Source organism: Glandiceps talaboti, chromosome 21 (genome assembly GCF_964340395.1).
Source record: "Glandiceps talaboti chromosome 21, keGlaTala1.1, whole genome shotgun sequence".
Lineage (NCBI taxonomy): Eukaryota > Metazoa > Hemichordata > Enteropneusta > Spengelidae > Glandiceps > Glandiceps talaboti.
Window position 1 is genome coordinate 7,393,186 of NC_135569.1, and position 18,885 is coordinate 7,412,070.

Below are 18,885 nucleotides of genomic sequence, written 5' to 3' on the forward strand. Positions count from 1 at the left end.
TTGATATACTGATGACAGTGTACTTTTTATATTCATGAAGGTGATAGAATCGACAATTTCAGTCGGTACGTAGAAATGATGGTTCCACCATTTATCTTGTACACATCATTCTGCATTTGTTTTGTTTTGTTGTTTGGAGTCCTATAATATGTACAATCAATATTACAGTAGACACATGGTATTTCAAACATTATAATTATTACTATTACTATTAGGCCGAATAAAAAATGATGTGGTTCCGTTTACACTCAATTTTAGAATAGGTGGGTATAGGTAGATTTTTTATTTTATTATATATTTTTTCCGTGCGTCTAGTTCAGTTTTTCCACTGTTTCCCAAATGGTCTCTTTGTTGTTTATTTCTTCCTATCAGATGTACAGCCATTACAGATTGGAAGAACACTTTTTGAGTTTTAGTGTCTTTTTAAGTTGGTGGCAGTTTCCGCATCCACTATTTCTCGCGAGACTTCGCAATTTTTACCATTTTATTATTTCATTCTCGAATACGTCAAAAAAGTATATGGTCGGCAGTGAAAAGCTAGGTGGGGTCGGGTAACCGGAACCAAACAATTATTTTTAGGCGTTATATAAAATGTAATTATTACAGAGTAGTGTTTATCCAGTATACTCACACTGTCCACACACCAAGCACCACAAAAATGATATACACACCAACATCTTAGTATCGTAAAGGTTTAATTGATATCTTTGAAAAGTCAACAAACTTGGAAAGCTAACAACATATAAAATACAAATATATTAACTGTATTACCAAAATATATTCATTTTATTGTCTAGATGTAATAGGAATCAAATAGAATTTGCATAATGTGTATTTAAATGAGTATGCTTCATAAATACCATTTGGTACCAGTTTCTATGTGTGCTGTTATTTGGGATTGAAGGGGAAATGTAGACAATTCTATGGCAAAAACTTTGGCAAATATGTACTACTAATAAAATATCTACCTTGTATATTATATTATATTATATAATGTCATACATGATGAAAATAACTCAATGAAAATGTTTTCTGCTATCACTTAACCCATCTTAGAAACCCGATTTAGGATAAAGTTAGTAAAATTCAAAATAAATTATGCTGCTGGTTTCGCTAACTAGACTCCCTTACCGGTCCTCGGGAGCATCGCTATTGGCCCGTTTTGTATGTACCAATATCTATTATACTAGAATATCCTTGTACTGTGGGCCTTTATTGACTACATAAGGCTAATCGTTTGTTGACGTTTTACTGCGACTGCGTGTTGTTGCGATGCAGCACCAAGTCAAAAAAGACTATCCCTACGTAGTCGATGAGGGCCACAGTACGATTATGCAGTAGATATCGGTACATACAAGGCCCTTCTAGCGATGAGATACTCCCAAGACTGAGAGAGTGTGTCTAGTTTCGCTACACATTCTAGATGGCACCACCACTGATAAATGACACATACAATGGACAGAATTAAAAGTAATACTGAGTTTTAAAAATAGAGTATACTAAATCATATTGACTCATTCCACATGATTCACTTACTTTGGTTATGAATTTTTAGGAGTAGCTGGGTGCCAAACATATTGAAAAACCAGTATTTGTATAGAAGTCCAATCCAATGTTACAAAAGAATGAATATGTCTAGTCTTTGTGTACAGTATTGCAGTACTCACATAATTGAAATGATCATTACTGCAGCAAAAAAAAGTGTACTGGAATAAAACCTGTTTTACAAACAAAATACTCTCAGAAATGAATACTGCAAAAAAAATTATGGCACTGCATTTGTTTCAGAAACAAATTAATTGACAGCCTGATTTTGAATGGCCCATGGTTAAATACCAAGTTCTTTCATTTGCGTTATCTAATCGGTGGTGCTGTAAGGATGTTATTATGGGAAAGACTGTCCTTATAAAATCAATTCTGATATATCCTGTTGTCTAAGAAATTTAGTATTAACATATAGTGGTAACAGCGATGTTGGTGCTTAACTACAACATGGATACATTTTTAGATGGTTTTCAAGTCTGTAACCCCCCCCAAAAAAACAACAACAACAAAACAAACAAAAACAAACAAACAAACAAACAAAAAAACACACACAAAAACCCAACAACAACAAAAAACACCACTGCTTGGTGACCCTCAGTTTTCTTCCTGCTTATAAACCTGAATGTGCCTCAAGGACAATTTCCCAGAGTCCTTAAATGCCATCTAAACTTTGTTATATGAAGGCTTATTCCTGTTTGTTTTTTTTGAAAATAATTAAAAAGAAATTTTAGAGGTTTCCCATTGTTTTCAAGAAAAATGGTTAATCTTTTATTTCTCCAAAGAGTATTTGGTGGCCATATTTGTTTCAAACATGACAAGCTTAAAGAGTTTATTTCTGAGGAGCATTCCACGTTAACTGGAGTTGACTAGAACATAACAACAATAAAGTAACAGTAAAAATTTAAGACTCCTTTTTCTAAGATACATGATACATTATCTGGGAAACCTGTGTAACAGATAATCCCACAAGGAACTGTTTATATAGTGAATTTATTTTTAAAAAATCTACATCAGGTTTAGTTTCTGCGCACAGCATATCAGACATACAAATATGAAGGTATAGATATCCCCCCCCCCCAGGAAAGTCAAATGTCTAAATATGACCTATAATTAATATGAAAAGAAAATCACAAATATAAATAATACACTCCAAATTCATCTACGAAGTTAGTAAACGATTATTAAAACTAGAATGTAGAAAACATATTAAAAATAATGACGAATTTCAAAATAAAAATCATGAACACAGAAATGCTGAGATAAATTTGACAAGAATTCAAATTCACTAGAATTCAAATAGGTGTGTTCATAGTAAACCTAAATACACAGGATATAGTTCTGTTTGTTTTTCTGATGAGTGCAAATTATGGACAAGCCATATCTTAATACAATCAACTGACCGTTCCGGCAGTCAAAATTTCTACTTTTAAAAACCCCAGTTTTCTTCAAATAAAAGCTAAGTTGTAAAGATGTTGAACATTTGTTCATTTGTGTGTGCAAGAGATATGTATAATTTCTTTTTAGTGTCGACAGTCTTGAAATAAAGAAAGGCAAAAAGAAGAGTTTCTCAACGATATAATACCACGTCATTAGAGGGACACTGTAACTTTAACCTGGTCCACACTTTTGTATGAACATCAATTTATACTATTCCTACATACATGTAATCATATAATAGTAACTAGGTCAGGTTTCATAAAAAAATCTGTATATGATAACAAAAAACAAGATTATGACATATCTTGGTTATCAATAACTTCAAAAGAGAGCAATCTCGATTCTCAAACCTGTCTGCGCAAACCAATTAAACGTCTATTGCATTGTGGTGACTCAGACTAACACTTGCTTTTTCATAAGTTTTAGTATGTATTCCCTCCTTTTTGTCTCATCAATGGAGCTTTAGTTTCTGACTGTACCACTTCTAAATGGCACTACTTGCATCTGGAACGTTTTTTGAAACTATTCTGTTAAATATAACGACTTATTCATAATATTGTACATTCTGTATTAAATCCTGTGGGTAAATGTATTAGTGCAGCAGTACGCACAGCCTAGTGCAGTATATCAAATCAAATTGATTTTGAGGTCCGCACCCAAAAATCAGTGCCCCATTGAATCATGATTTAAACTTATTACTATACTACTTATAGATAAAATAGACCTCTAATTAACATCTACAGTGTCTAATTATTAGTAATTAAACAATTTTTTGTGAATATATTGTTGGTTGTCTGATCAGAGTAAATAGTTATGCCTCTTATAGCTAGTGAAGATTTTGAGGCATTCTTAAAGCCGTAACTATAAGAAACTTATATATTGTGTTACACGTTCATTAGTTACAATTTAATCCATAGCAATACATGAGTGCAAGATGGGCTTCATTTCTGAAACTCAAGTTGTGCCTGCAGAAAGAGTTGCAAAACTTGTCCAAATGCAATATTTCTGTAAATCTGATTAAAATCTAGTCTACGAATAGGCTTGGTTGCTTTATTTACCTACTGTTGTTTGTGTTTGATTTTGTTGTTCCGAGAGGACCACCGTTCTGCATGGTCACTACCGGAACTCCAAAAATTGAAATTAAAAGGAAATAAGAAGGATATAGAAGTAAATAGAGCAATCAAGCTTATTCCTACATCAGATATTTATCAGATTAGTAATCCTGTATGCTGTCCAAAAGCTTGCCAACTACTAATGCCATACTCATAGACAACAGATGTATGCACTTATCAAACAGATATACTGAAAAACTCTATGAAAAGTAACAACTGCTAAGGCTGTATATTGTATGATATGGAGTACATTGTGTGCATATTTACACTAATTATGTTCAATCACATCCACGTTGAAAATTTTTTTAAAAACGGAATGTTGAAATCTCGTCAGCTTTCAATGTGTCTACTTTGCATAGAGTATCACTTATTAGAACACCTCTTGATTTTCCTTCACATCAACCTTGATTGAATACATTTTAGATTAGAATCAAAACAATAAAACCAATCAACTGCAGCTTATTTGCATTATCTTGCTATTACTCAATAAATTTACTCATGATTGTACATTTCTTTCATCATATCATCATGTGTCCTCTTAATAGCAGGGGCATGGGGACAGGTATCCTTGGTGGGTTCGAGTGTCGGCTGGGAATGGCAGCCGACAAAGATGTGCCTATATAATTCTTATGTCCAGATTGTTATACTGAAATAAAGTTGGAAATAAAATGAAAATTAAAAATGAAATTGATTTTTTTTAAAATCTCTTTTTATGGTTGGCTTTTGCAGGTCTGAAATATCATTTTCACTTCATTATTATAAAATTTATCTGTAAATAAGTAAAAGTCCAACTTTATGTTTTTTGTTTATCTGTTCATTTCACTGACTCTACATTCATTTCCCCGAGTTCAACATGTTTACGTTTTATGAACACCCTAATCACGTCTGTTCATGGGGGTTTTCAGCAAATTCTGTATCAGTCATAGAGGTTGATAAATCTAGATTCATGGGAAGACTTTTGTCATCTCCATCATCTTTCCCCCCTTGATTATTATTCAATGGTGTTGGTTCTTCAGACACATTTTTGGCATCACTATCTTTGTGTTCCACTCTAGGTGCCGCCTTTGCAAGCATTCTTTCTTTTTTCTTCTCCAGCATGAGTTTCATTGTTTTCTCATTCAGCATGTGTACTTTTGTGCCACTAGCCAACTTCTCCACTCTTACAGTATCAAAGTCATCGGCAGGCGCTTCTACAAACATCTCTGCTGAACTCTGGTTGCTTTTCAAGTCCTCTCGCTGCTTGTCATTAATTCTTGTAAACTTGAGTTTCATCTGATCATCCCTTGTTTGTTCCACAACCCTACCCTGCTGTTCCTGAGGTGTTACAACAGGTGCCTTCGGTAATCCCAGACCAAAGCCTAGATGTCCTGTCTGTTCCACAACAGATGGGGTATTATCCTGCTTGTAACTACATATGTCAAGATGCTTCTTCAGACTGTTTAGGTAGGTGAACTGTCGAGTACAATGAGGACACTTCAACTGCTCAAGAAGTTGCTTCCCTTTCGTCCCATAGCCTTTTGTTAATCCCTGTAATGCTTTCCTGACATTTGCAATCTTCTCTTCATCTCTGTTGGGGCACATCTTCATATGTCTTTCCATTTTCAACACATCCTGAAAATCTCGTCCACATCCATGGCAAACATTCTGCTCCTTTGGTTTAGACCTGGTGGCTTGACTACTATCCTCAGGTGATGGGACAATAATATCTACTCTGTTCAAACTCCGAGTCGTGGCTTTCAATCTTAGTTTCTCTGCCACTGTATTGGTTCCGTATCTCTTTTCATATACATTGGGATACTTTGGGTGCTTGTCTTTGTTGTCCTTTACTGCAGCTGTTTGGGGTTCATGTTCTGTAACGGCACAGACAAATATATGTTGGTGAAAAGTATTAATATCGTTGAATACTTGGCCACATTTTGTACATTTACTAACAGATGAGCTTTGAATACTCATTTCCTTATCCTCATGTTTTTCTTGATCTAACAAATTATCACTGTCGACACCAAATTTTGTGTTTGTCACTGAAACACTACTGGTGCTATAAGTGTTTTTAATTCTACTTTTCTCTGTTGCCAAAACTTCATCAGCTTTTCTCGGATCAGTAAAGTTTTGTTTCCTCACCATTGTTGGTCCAAGCTCTTTGTATGTACAGGTAGTATTAGGATGCATGCTGATCTGGTGTTGTTGTAGATGAGCTCGAGAGTCGAACTCTCTGTGACATGCAGAACAGGCGCAAGTACTTTGTGTCATTCCATGCTTAGTATTTCTATGTTTTATTAGTGTCTTCACATCTTGGAAGAGATGCAGGCAGATCTCACACTTGTATGTCCATTCTTTAGCATGCAGGGTTACATGGTTGCTTAGGTCATTCAAGGAGTGAAACAGAACTCCGCAAACACTACAGGTTATTTGTCTTCTATCTTGTGAAGACGAGTTAATAAGTCTTTTTGGTTGAGCCATCAAGCCAGCTGGTTTGCCTATAGTGTAATTCATTGGATTATTACTGCTGTTACTATCATGAACTGCACTTGCTTGTGAACTGCTTTCATCTGCATCTATTATAGCCCTGGCATGCAACCCTTCGGTAATGTCAGCTGATGGGTTTGTTGATGTTGTATCTGACGTACCTAGTTTTGCTAAAGGATGTGTAAAACCAATAACATATATATTGCCACTGGTCTGCTTTGTCAAGTCTATAGGGTCACCCTCATACTGCTCTCTTTTTTCCTGTGCAACTGTATTTTCTACTCCTCTCTCTACTTTCTGATATTTTACACTTAAATTCAACGCATCATGGTAATCACTAGCTGGTCTTTTCACTTGACCTGATGGATAAATAGTCTTCACAGGGCTGAGGGTAACAGACGATGCCTGTCGTGCTGATACAGCAGAACTAGGAACAGTTGTAGCCGATCTTGCCAGAGGTGATGTGTTCATACGATTACTTTGTTGGAGTGTTGCTGCCCTATTTAAGTTATGCAGTTGAGGAGAATCTGCAGACTTGACCATAACAAGTTGTGAAGGGTTGATAATGTTACCAGGTGAAAGAAGGGTAACATGTTGCCCAGGAGACTGCAGAAAAGTAGGGCCTTTTTGACCAAGTTGCTGATTGGTGGGCGACTGAGTAGAAGCACTGCCAGGAACAGGGGATGTACCTGCTTCCATTCCCAACACTGTAGATTGTGGCACTGGTTGACCACCTCTTGGGATGGGTTTATTTTGTCCCGTTGGCTCAAGACCCAAATGGTTAGCTCTAATGTTTTGTATTGCAGCTGCAAGTTTAGCCCCTGGTTGTTTTTTCACAATACCACGATTCTCTTGTTTTTGTCTCTCAGATACCAATCCTTGGTTGTAAGGTGCATGTATCACTGGTCTCTGACTTGGCCGAAGGTGTTGTACTGGTTGGGGATTTCCAAAAGCTGGTTTCTTCAGAATGTTTGATACAGATGGCATTGCAGATGGTGCTGTATGCACAGGCTTCTGCTGCCTGATTCCAGATGAAGTAACTGTAACATTTCCTTGATGTGAAGCATGTTCTGCATAATTTCTGTGTTGGAGAACAGTAGCTTTTCCTGGTGTTTGCATTTGACGACTTGGAACCATGTGTTTTGATTGGTGCACACTTTGGGTGTTGGATTGACTTGCTTGTTGGTATCTGACTGGTGTTGAGTAACTTTGCTGCTGCATTGAGATTGTTGGATTAAGTTTCTGACTTGAGTGAGCTGTACTCACACTTGCAGACTGTCGACCGATTGTTACCAAACCACTTTGGCTTACTGCAGTTTGGTATACTGTCGTTGGCACATTGGTGGCACCACTTCCAGCATGTGAGCCTATCAATACAGCTGGAGGAGTAGGCTGGGATGAAGTGCCATGTGCTTGTTGAACAGGACTAACCATTGGTACACGAACAGCATCACTTTTAGCCCGTACTGAGCTGCTGCTTTCTTGTGTACAGTGAGCTGGTGGTGGATCTCTTATGGTGGATGTTGCTGATGACTGGCTTGATATTGAAGGTTTGTTCATTGGATTCATTTGTCTATCAGGTTTTGGGACATACTGACTTGCCTGTTGAAGCTGATGATGTTCCAGCCGTGGACGAGATGCCGCTTTTTGGGATGCCTGATTACTTTTTCTTAACAGCGATGGATTAAAGTCCTTTGGTCCAACGCTTCCTTGCAATGGTGGCCTGATGTACGGATTTCCTCTTAGTACTTTAAAGTTATCAGGAACTTCACTGGCCTTTGGAAGACTACTTTTTATGGTTGCACTGTTCATTAACCCCTTTACTCTAACTTGTGAATGTGGTGCAGACATTGGTTTTCCAGTAGAACTTGGATTTGGTTTGGTTGATGTTGATGGAAGATTGAAACTAGCCATGCCTGGGCTATGCATGTCTCTTTTAATGATTGGTGTGTATTTGACTCTTGGAGGTCGAGAAACTCTTCCTGGGGTAGCATTCATACTGCTACCGCCTTTACCTTGAAGGTTATCAGAGTGATTCAATGTCTTCATTCCAGACTCTTGACCCACAGTCATATTTGGAATGGTTGTTCTACTGTTGGGAGATTTCATCCGTGGAGTTGGCACTGTCAGTGTAACAGTGGATGATACTGATCTGTCTTTTGAGTCAGACAGTACTGATGTTGGGTTTATTTCAGTAAGCTGGCCTCCCTTTGAGACAAATACACCACATGCAGTTATGCTGGTTGCACAACTTGTATTTGTACCAATGACCAATTGAACTTCATTTTCCTTGGATGTTGATGCTTTCATCTCTTCTGTCTGTATCTTACCATCCAAGTACTTACTCAAGCTGTCTGGAATACTGTCGGATAAGTTATTTGGTTCAAAGTAATCTTCCGTAGCGGAATCATTTTCTTCAGAGACATTCCTTGTAGCCATTTCGATTGACTTTTGATTCTTTAGAGTTTTCTCTCTTTTCTCTTTGTGGATATGGCCAATATGCATTTTCAAACCCTTGTAAGTGTTCAAAGTTTTTCCACACCAAGGACATGTGTGGTCTCCTGATGTGGCCTCAGTAAAGCTTTCATTCGTGGAGTTATGTTCTTCACCATCATTATGTCTAGCTGCTGTAATTACAGTGTGGCTCTTTCGTGGTTTTTCTTTTCTTTCCTTATGAACATGACCAATATGCATCTTCAAACCTTTGTGGCTATTGAGAACTTTCTCACACCATGGACACATGTGCTCCCCTTCTAAATTGTCTTTGGTGCCTCCATCAGGGATAAATTCATTTCCTTCAGATCCAAAACTTTCAGCGGCTTCAATCATATTATGGTTCTCTTGTGTCACTGATGCTTTTTTCTCTTTATGTACATGACCAATATGCATCCTCATGCTTGTACGATTATTGAACAATCTACCACACCATGGGCACATGTAGTCTTCACCCGGAGGCTTAAGGGGAAGGATTCCATCATTGACATCTCTTCCGACACGTTTTACATATCGGCCCCTGTGACCTCTGCCACGGCCCGGTCCTCGACTTCTTCCCCACCCCTTGCCTTTAAATTTGGAAGTGAACTTTAGCTTTGTTTTGAATCCTTTCCAGCCCTTACTTTGACCATGGTCACTTTGAATGTGTCTTTGTAGATCTGTGCCTTGTATAAAAGATATGTTGCACTGCTCACACTTATGAGATCTGTATCCAAGATGTAACTTTTCGTGTCGGCGGGTATTGGTATTGCTGCCAAACTTCTTACCGCAATATTTGCAGCTGTATGGTTTTTCTCCGGTATGAGTTAATATGTGTCGTTCCAATCCCTGCTTACATAGAAACTGACGACTGCATTTGTCACAGTTGAATACTGCTTGTTTGGGATGTAAGAGCATGTGATTTTCTAGTCGTCTGGGAGATTTCAAAAGCTTCCCACAAACATTGCATGGATACAATGGTTTGTTATCACCATTCTGATCTGTGCCCTGACTGTTATCTTTAACCGAGTCAGAAGAAATATCCATCCAGTCATCCCCATCTCTTTCAGAGGCACTGTGTACAGCATCACTTCCATCTGTATCTGTATGGCTTCTGATCTCAAATCCTAACCGCTGATGTAACTGTTTTGATAAGGCTGGATTTTTTTCCTGTTCCACACTTTCTTCATTCAGACTTTCTCGTCTCTTTATTTCTTCATTTAAACTGGCACCTCTTGTTCTTATTCTATCTCTCTGGTGAGCGACCTTTGGAGGCTTGGTTGTTGGCTGAATTTTTTTGTATTTATTTTCAATGTGATTGATGAAGTAATGTCGCTTTAAACTGTTTGGGTACTCGACCGCAGAAGGACAAAGTTTACATTGGTATAGAGTCTTTCTTCTTTTTCCTCTCACAATGTGATCACTTGTGATTTCAAATTTGAATTCTCTGAAATCTGTGTATATCACTGGTTTCCCAGAGGCATCCAACTCAGGCTGGAGAAAGTTTTTCTGGTAAACTTGTGTGTGTTCTTCAGTCTGTTCAGAAGTAGTCAAAGCATCTGTTTGAGCATCAATGATATATTCTTGCTTCTCGTCACCTTCTTCTTTAGAACTAGGGTTTTCACTATTTTCAATCATTCTTTCTGTTGACGCCTCTCGTTCTTCTACTTTGTTCATGGTGGTTGTCTCCTCCAGAGATTCTGTTAGGATAATCTTTCCTTCTGCCATATCAATGTCGGCATCTGTACTCCTTTCTTGGGACTCCTTGCTGCTTACAACTGTAGGTGTGACATTATCTTGCATTTCAATGCTATCAGTATTTCCTGAACTATTCTCAGTAACATTTGACATTTCAACATCACAATGTTTATCATCTGTTTCACTATCATCTCTATCTGATATCCGGTCATCTTGCATTGTATCTTCATCACTTGCATTAACATTGTCTTTTTCTTCTTCACCAATTTTACTACCTATCACATGTGCTGGATCTGAGACATCTACCTGCTTTCCTAAATCATCAGTTTTGTTGTCTTTCTGTTGATTCTTATCAGATTCATCTTTCTGTTCACCTGGGATATCACATTTATCATCTTTTTGTTCATCTGTATCGCACTTTTTATCTTCTCCATCCATGCGTTGAGCATCAATTTCCATACTTTCATCTTTGGTCTGCTTACCAGCTGAAATTTCCTTAGAAAATTGAGTATCGTCAACTTGCATTTTCTCAGTTGTCTTATCCTCTGTAGCTTTACTAGCATCCATTACTACTTTGTTAGCACTGATTACTTTCAGAGTTGAATCCTCATCACTCTTTTGTGATGGTGGTTCCAGCTGTTCATCTTTCTTTTGTGGCTGTTGTTCCTGCTGTACCGGAATTGCAGTGTTGCTGATAACAGGAGTGTTTATAAGCACATCTTCATGATCGTCTTGGTGTATTTCAAAGTTTAGATACTCTTCTAAAGTTTGAACATTTGTAGGACATTCATCAGCTTTGGGCTGTTCACTTGTGCAACTGTTGGTCACGTTCATTTCAGTACTGAATGGTGAGCAGGTAACTTCCTTTTCATTCTTCTCATCAGTTTTATCAGCATTATCATCATCAGTTTCTGATGGTGGTGCGATGATATCATTATCAGTGTCTGCTATTGATGTGACAATGTCAGATACACCTTTTCCGTCTTTATCTGATGAATCTTTGCTGTGTGTAACTGCATGCTCTGCAACGATTTTACTATCCACGATTTTGTTCTTTTCAGACTCAACAGACAGATCTGCACAGATATTACTGTCATTTTGTGATGTATGCATTTCATTGTCCTTAGTTGTAGATTTCTCAATGACCTGACCTTTTTGTAAGTCAGAGGTCAGATCTGCAGGTACATCTGTGAGTTGCTCAGTGCTCCTGGCAGCAATTTCTTGGATTTCTCCAGTGCTTTTGATGTCTTGGCTTTCCTCACACATATCATCTGTGGGTTTCTCAATGTTCCTGGCAGCACTTTCTTGGACTTCTCCAGTGAGTTTGATGTCTTGGCTTTCTTCACAAATATCACTTGTGAGTTGCTCAGTGTTTCTGGCTGCACTTTCTTGGATCTTTGCTGTGCATTTGTTGTCTTGCCTTTCCTCACATATATTATCTGTGACTTGCTTAGTGTTCCTTGCAGCACTTTCTTGATCCTCTGCAGTGAGTTTGTTGTCTTGCCTTTCCTTATGTGTATCATTTGTGAGTTTCTCAGTGTTCAACGCAGCACTTTCTTGGACCTCTGCAGTGAGGTTGATGTCTTCACTTTCCTCATGTGTATCATTTGTGAGTTTCTCAGTGTTCAACGCAGCACTTTCTTGGACCTCTGCAGCGAGTTTGATGTCTTCGCTTTCCTCATGTGTATTAGTTGTGGGTTTCTCAGTGTTCAACGAAGCACTTTCTTGAACCTCTGCAGCGAGTTTGATGTCTTTGCTTTCCTCATGTGTATCATTTGTGAGTTTCTCAGTGTTCAATGCAGCACTTTCTTGGACCTCTGCAGTGAGTTTGATGTCTTTGCTTTCCTCATGTGTATCATTTGTGGGTTTCTCAGTGTTCAACGCAGCACTTTCTTGGACCTCTGCAGTGAGTTTGATGTCTTTGCTTTCCTCATGTGTATCATTTGTGAGTTTCTCAGTGTTCAACGCAGCACTTTCTTGGACCTCTGCAGTGAGTTTGATGTCTTTGCTTTCCACATGTTTATCATTTGTGAACATCTCATCATTCCTGGCAGCACTTTCTTGGACCTCTGCTGTGAGTTTGATGTCTTTGCTTTCCACATGTTTATCATTTGTGAACATCTCATTGTTCCTGGCAGCACTTTCTTGGACCTCTGCAGTGAGTTTGATGTCTTTGCTTTCCACATGTTTATCATTTGTGAACATCTCATTGTTCCTGGCAGCACTTTCTTGGACCTCTGCTGTGAGTTTGAAGTCTTGCCTTTCCTCCTGTGTATCATTTATGAGTTTCTTAGTGCTCCTGGCAGTACCTTCTTGCACTTTTGTCATGAGATTGATGTTTTGGCTTTCTTCACAACTATCATCATCTGTGAGTTGAGAAACACCTACACTCATATCAGTGTCCTCTTTGTCGTCTTCTCTTTCTAGCTGCACTGGTGTCATGGTAACATCAGTATCCACTTGTTCATTCACAGTGTTCAAAACTCTGTCTGCAGGTAAAATACTAAGCATTTCTTCATCAGACTCTTGAATATCGTTTTCATCATACACAGTACTTTCTTGTAGTTTGTCTGATTTCGCATCATTATCTGAATGTCCAGGCATGTCACTTAATTTCTTGTCAGTATAACAGTGATCCCAGTCATTGAATATCTGACCCGGTAAAGACAAACTGAAGTGTGCTGCTACCCGTTCCAATACAGGCATTCTGAAGTCTTCCTCTCCATGTACATTTGGCTCTGAAAGGTACAAATGAAAGTTCAAAATGAACAATACAAATCTATGATGACAGAAGATGTACAATATCACATATTTAATTAAAGATATGCATATACTAGCTGCAACTGAAACACTTTTTTGAAACTGTTTCGTTAGATGCAGTGACTTACTTATAATTCATAATACCATACACCCTCAACAATACTGAATAACTGACATTCAAACATATTTGTGTAGCTACATAGTATGGTACAATAATTCCAATCAAATTGATTTTTGAGTCCACACCCAAAAATACATGTAGGTTACGTGATGCAATCAGTATTTCAACCTGTTACTGTATTACTTATGGATAAATTTGACCACTAATTAACATATCCAATGCCTAATTATTTGCATTATAACAATTTTCAATATATATATATTGTTAGTTGTCTTGTAAAAAAAAAATAACAGCCCAGTTACAGCTGTACATGATATGTGAGATCCCCCTGTACTTGGGAATGAGGGTATGTTAAGTTTCTGTATGACTATACACGCTATAGTCTAGCAGTGTTAGACAAACTGGCTTTCTTTTGATATCAAGTACACATCAGGAGCTGCAAACTAGAAGTACTGTCACCCTGGTAACCTTCCCAGAGCAGATCCAAGATCTTGTTACAAGACTAGATACAACACTGTTTCATAACAAGGTACATCATACGCGATGTTTCTATATAAAACAATGAATGCAAATGTGATTTATCAATGAAATATTGACAAGAACAATTTGATGAAATTTAAAAAAAAACATTACCTGTATCTTTTTCATAATTCCTATCAAGCTCTGGTAGATCATCACTTCCAATATATTTTTCATCCTTTGTTATATCAGCTTTTTTGTCAAGGTCTTGTTCACACCACTCTTTTGTACTATCAAGGCTATATTCTTCCTTGCTGACAGTAGTTTCATCTTCTTCTCCAACAATCAATTTTTCCTTTGTGTCACTATCCAGGAGAGATGTGGTAAGTTTGCTTACCCTCTCCTTTTCTTGAGCTGCGTTTCCTACCAGATCACTTTCTATGGAGTGTTTATATTTTCTTTCTAATTCAGTAGGTTTACTGTCTTCTTGTTTAAGTTCATTTTCTTCTGATTGTTCACTTCCACATGCACGCACCGTTTGCTCAATATCAACAATGCACACTTTCTCATAAGTCTCTTTTTCCTGATATTTCTCCCCATCTTTCACCTCCTCCTCTTCATCTTTCATTTCACTGTCTCTGTCAGTGTGACATTCTTCCTCTTCCTCACCAGATTCCTCCTCTTCACTTCCTTCTTCCTCCTCCTCCTCCTCCTCCTCATCATCATCATCGTCATCGTCATCATCATCATCATCATCATCATCTACAGCATCATCAAACACACCCCCACTACTCCTGGTTCTTCGACCAATCCCTTTTGCTTTTAAGTGTTGATCTATTAGCAATATCTTCCTTATTTTCGTTGAATTGGTAGTCTGTCTGCCTACTGTCTTTCCCCCAATTTTCAGTAACGAGCTTGTGGTAATTGGCTTTCTTTTCTTATATTTTCTTTTCCGGCCCCTTTTTTTCGCACCTTTTATGTCTGTGCTTTGAGTGGCTACAGCACTATTTGTCAAGTTATAAGTTTCTTCTGATGGTAAAGGAATGTTGTACCAACATAACAACTCTTCATCAGCATGTATGTCCTGAAATATATATAAAACGTAATCATAAATAGAAAGTAAAATAATGTTGGTGTTTTATATAGTGCTTTCACACACTGCTCAAAGCACTTTACACTTATTACCCCTGGCATGGATTTATAGCGACACAACAGCCCTTTATACTTCCTTAACTTCATGGGAAGCATACAATCCATTGCAGCCTCTATAAGTGCATAGGATTAAAGCATTCATATTGCAACCTCTATCCTACCAAATCCCCAATTATACAGCTGGGTTGACTGAGACACAATCGTGGTTCAAATCTGAATGAGTTAAAAGTATCATCTGTTTATATGTATATCTCACCTTGATGGTCTTGTAGTAAATCTTCTTCTGGTGTTGCATAGCAACCATATTTTGCTCCTCGTAATAACGAGCACATTTGATGTATCTCATCCAGTTTGATTTTTTTGGATTAGATGCATCGATGCAGAATAACCTTCTCCCCTTGGGACCTTTGATCTTAAAACAAGAAACACAAAAAAGTAATGAATTTCTCAGGATCTATCATCAATATACAGTGTTTTTGCTAAGGTTTGGGAACCCCGGTAACAGAAAGGGGGAAAGAGGTAAAACTGGTAGTGCTTCCCATGCAATGTATCATAGTTTAGGTGGGGAACCCCGGTAAAATGATGTGGGAACCCCGGTAGATTTTACCTACTTACCGCCCTTAACCCTTTACTTCCTGTATAGGTGGCCCTATACAGGACCCCCTAGGGCCTGAATAAATTTTAGAGACTTACTTGTCAAAACATTATAACTTTCATATGCTTAGGACTTTGTTTCTATGACAACTGACCCAACTTAAATGTGGTTTATGTAAAGTTAACATGTTACAGTGTATCAAAGTGTATTGTTATGCAAATTAGCATATTGTTATGCAAATGATATTATTGATTATTCTTCTTACTCACTGCTTTTTTAAAATAAAATCCATCCAAAACTATGAATAAAGTTTATTTTACTCACCCCTACTCTGTTTTTTCCCTGCAATTACCCTACTCTACAGTTTCCTCCTTTTCCTAGCTAAATCTCTACCTGCACACTCCGGATCATTATACTGGTAATCAGTCATATAATGATATCGTTGGGCACATTCTAACTTTACATGATCCACAAATGTACTTAGTATCTTTCCTATTGGGTTTGTTCTTTATATACTGTTTAATTCCTAACCTTCCTTTAAACTTGATCATGGTCTCATCTAAAGCTAGTTGTCTCTCGGGAGTATACACTTCTCTAAACTTTCTGACAACGACATCAATTACAGGTTTTTTTTTCTGAAGTTTGTCAAAATTAGGGTCATTTCGATCAGTGGGTAGGGCTTCATTGTCAACAAAATGTAGATATCTTAAGATTTGACAGTACATGTCACGAGGCATATGTTTTCCAAAAGCAGGGGTCTGCGTTAGCCAATATTCAGACCAATACTCCTTGAACGACCCCTTCTTGTCAACTAATCCCATCGCTAAAGTTAGACCTAAAAACACTTCAAGATGATCGACGGATATACCTTCCCACGCAGACTTCCGGTTGTTTGGATCACGACGACATTGATCAGCGTAGCGGTTAGTTTCAGTTACTATTTTGGTCATAAGTTCCGGAGTGAAAAAACAATCAAAAACATCTTTCGCTGATTTATCATTGAAATCAAAATTTATTCCTGAATTTTCGTTAAATTCAAAGTCATCAACATCAGTTATGTCGCGCGACCACTCGATCGAGTCGTCGTCACTACGTACTATCACTACTACTGGAGTCGCTGTCATCGGGTGACATATCTAATTCTGCCTCGTCATCTGAGTAACGTCGAACTAACCTGGCTAATGATACGTCGTCCTCTATGTCAGACGGTGTAAATCCCTCAAATTCTGAGTCAGAATCAGATGAAGAATAAAAAATATCAGCGATCATGTCACCCACTGACAGTTCGTTGTTTACTTCGGTCGCCATATTTAGATTTTCATTGATAAATTTTCCGTGAACTACGAATTTTGACCGTTGACCTCTTCGTCGTGTTATGGTAAACAGCAATATACATATCAATGGACTTTTGGCGGCAATTTCTAGGCAATTGAATTACTAATACCCCCCTATAACGAACAATGACATCATACGTTCGAGTCAAAGGTTGCATTGCATACATACGCCTTTAGGCGCCTGTCGGCTGCAACGGAGTCTAGGGTGAAGTACGCCCTCAGGCGCCTGCCGGCCGCAAAGGGTTAAATAAAACACTGATATAATATTAAGAATATATTTGCATACATGTAACTTAAAGTGGCCATATGGATGAGAATTTGGTATTTATTTTGGATTTTTATTTGATAAAACAGCTTCACTATGTTTTTCTACTTGAAAAAATAATGTGAAAGAACATATACCAAGTCCATGTTCAGAACTCAATACATTGCAAAAAGATGCAAAAAGTGTAAAAAGTTTGTTATTGTACGTACAATAACAAACATTTTACACTTTGTTTAATATTTTGCTGTTTATTGAGATGTGAACATGGACTTGGTATATGTTATTTCACATTATTTTTTCAAGTAGAAAAACATAGTGAAGCTGTTTTATCTTATAAAAATCCAAAATAAATACCAAATTCTCATCCATATGGCCACTTTAAGCAACATTGTGGAAACTGGGTCCATCTATGGTTAAAACACTGACTTTTGTAAGCCACCTAGTGCAGGGCTCAAAATTAACACCAGCCTAGTGTCCCAGGCCACTAAATCATCAGGCTGGCCCGAAAGATTTTGGATTTGTAATTTATAAAAACAAGTTTCTCATGACTTCGTACTTAGTAAAAATCAATGTGAAACAACATAGACCCAGTCTGTGTTTGTAACCTCACATTCACACTTGCTCTAATTACTAAAGTACTAAATAAAAAGAACAGTAACTGCCATAAATAATAGATTGAGTGACAGGTTTGTTGAGAATTAGAAAAAAAAATCAAAAAAAAAAAAAAAAAAAAATTAGGTTGTCGCACCACTTGACCAGAAATTTGTTTCAATGCCTTCTAATTCATTTGAAATAGTTCCTGATGTGTGGTTTTTCTCATGTGTTGTTAATAGCCTGATACTATTGGACACTTTAAAATCACAAACTGACCTCCCATGAGTAGTAGGGGTCACAGTTATCACTGATTTTCTTCTTTTCTCCTTCATACGGTCCAAAGGTTGTATCTTCTTTAATAGTCTCATTAGCCCATGCACCTATTGAGCAATGAACACAGAAATATATGTAGGTCACAATGTTAGAATAATTTTATCATCTAATTTGAAAATGCATGCTCTCCTTGAACAAGATAATACAGGCAAGAATTCTTCTCTTTGTGGTTTCAGAACCTGTGCATGATAAAGCAAACCACATCACTTGTGTGAATTTTGTTAAAACATTATCATACGTGTAGGTGAAGTGATATCAGTGTGCCCTCAAGGCCACTTTGATGTGCCACTGACACAATTTCTAGTGACACAGCAAAATTTGGTGTTCCCCTATTTCTTATTATGTGGTGACACACAAGAAATGCCAGCTTTTTCTCATTTTGACTCACAACAACAATATTTGGCTATCATTTGAGGGCACACTGAATGACATATTTTATTTTTAACCCCAATTGCATGTACATACAACCTGAAAAGCCATGGAATCAATGTTTTCCAAGGTTCTCACATTAGTTTTAACTTATCAGTAAAGCCATAAACGTT

The 18,885-nt window shown here is 37.5% G+C and overlaps 1 protein-coding gene across 1 annotated transcript in view; it reads right to left on the reverse strand.

Moving 5' to 3' along the window:
* Nucleotides 1-713: 713 nt before the first annotated feature.
* LOC144451795 (uncharacterized) overlaps nt 714-18,885 on the reverse strand; it is a 29,753-nt gene continuing 11,581 nt past the window's right edge. The window contains exons 2-6 of the mRNA XM_078142698.1: nt 18,287-18,390; nt 15,479-15,634; nt 14,245-15,154; nt 6,722-13,468; nt 714-5,944 (exon numbers count right to left, since the gene is read on the reverse strand). Coding sequence (XP_077998824.1) covers nt 4,974-5,944; nt 6,722-13,468; nt 14,245-15,154; nt 15,479-15,634; nt 18,287-18,390 — 8,888 coding nt within the window. The 3' untranslated portion in view covers nt 714-4,973. The remainder of the gene's footprint in view (nt 5,945-6,721; nt 13,469-14,244; nt 15,155-15,478; nt 15,635-18,286; nt 18,391-18,885) is intronic.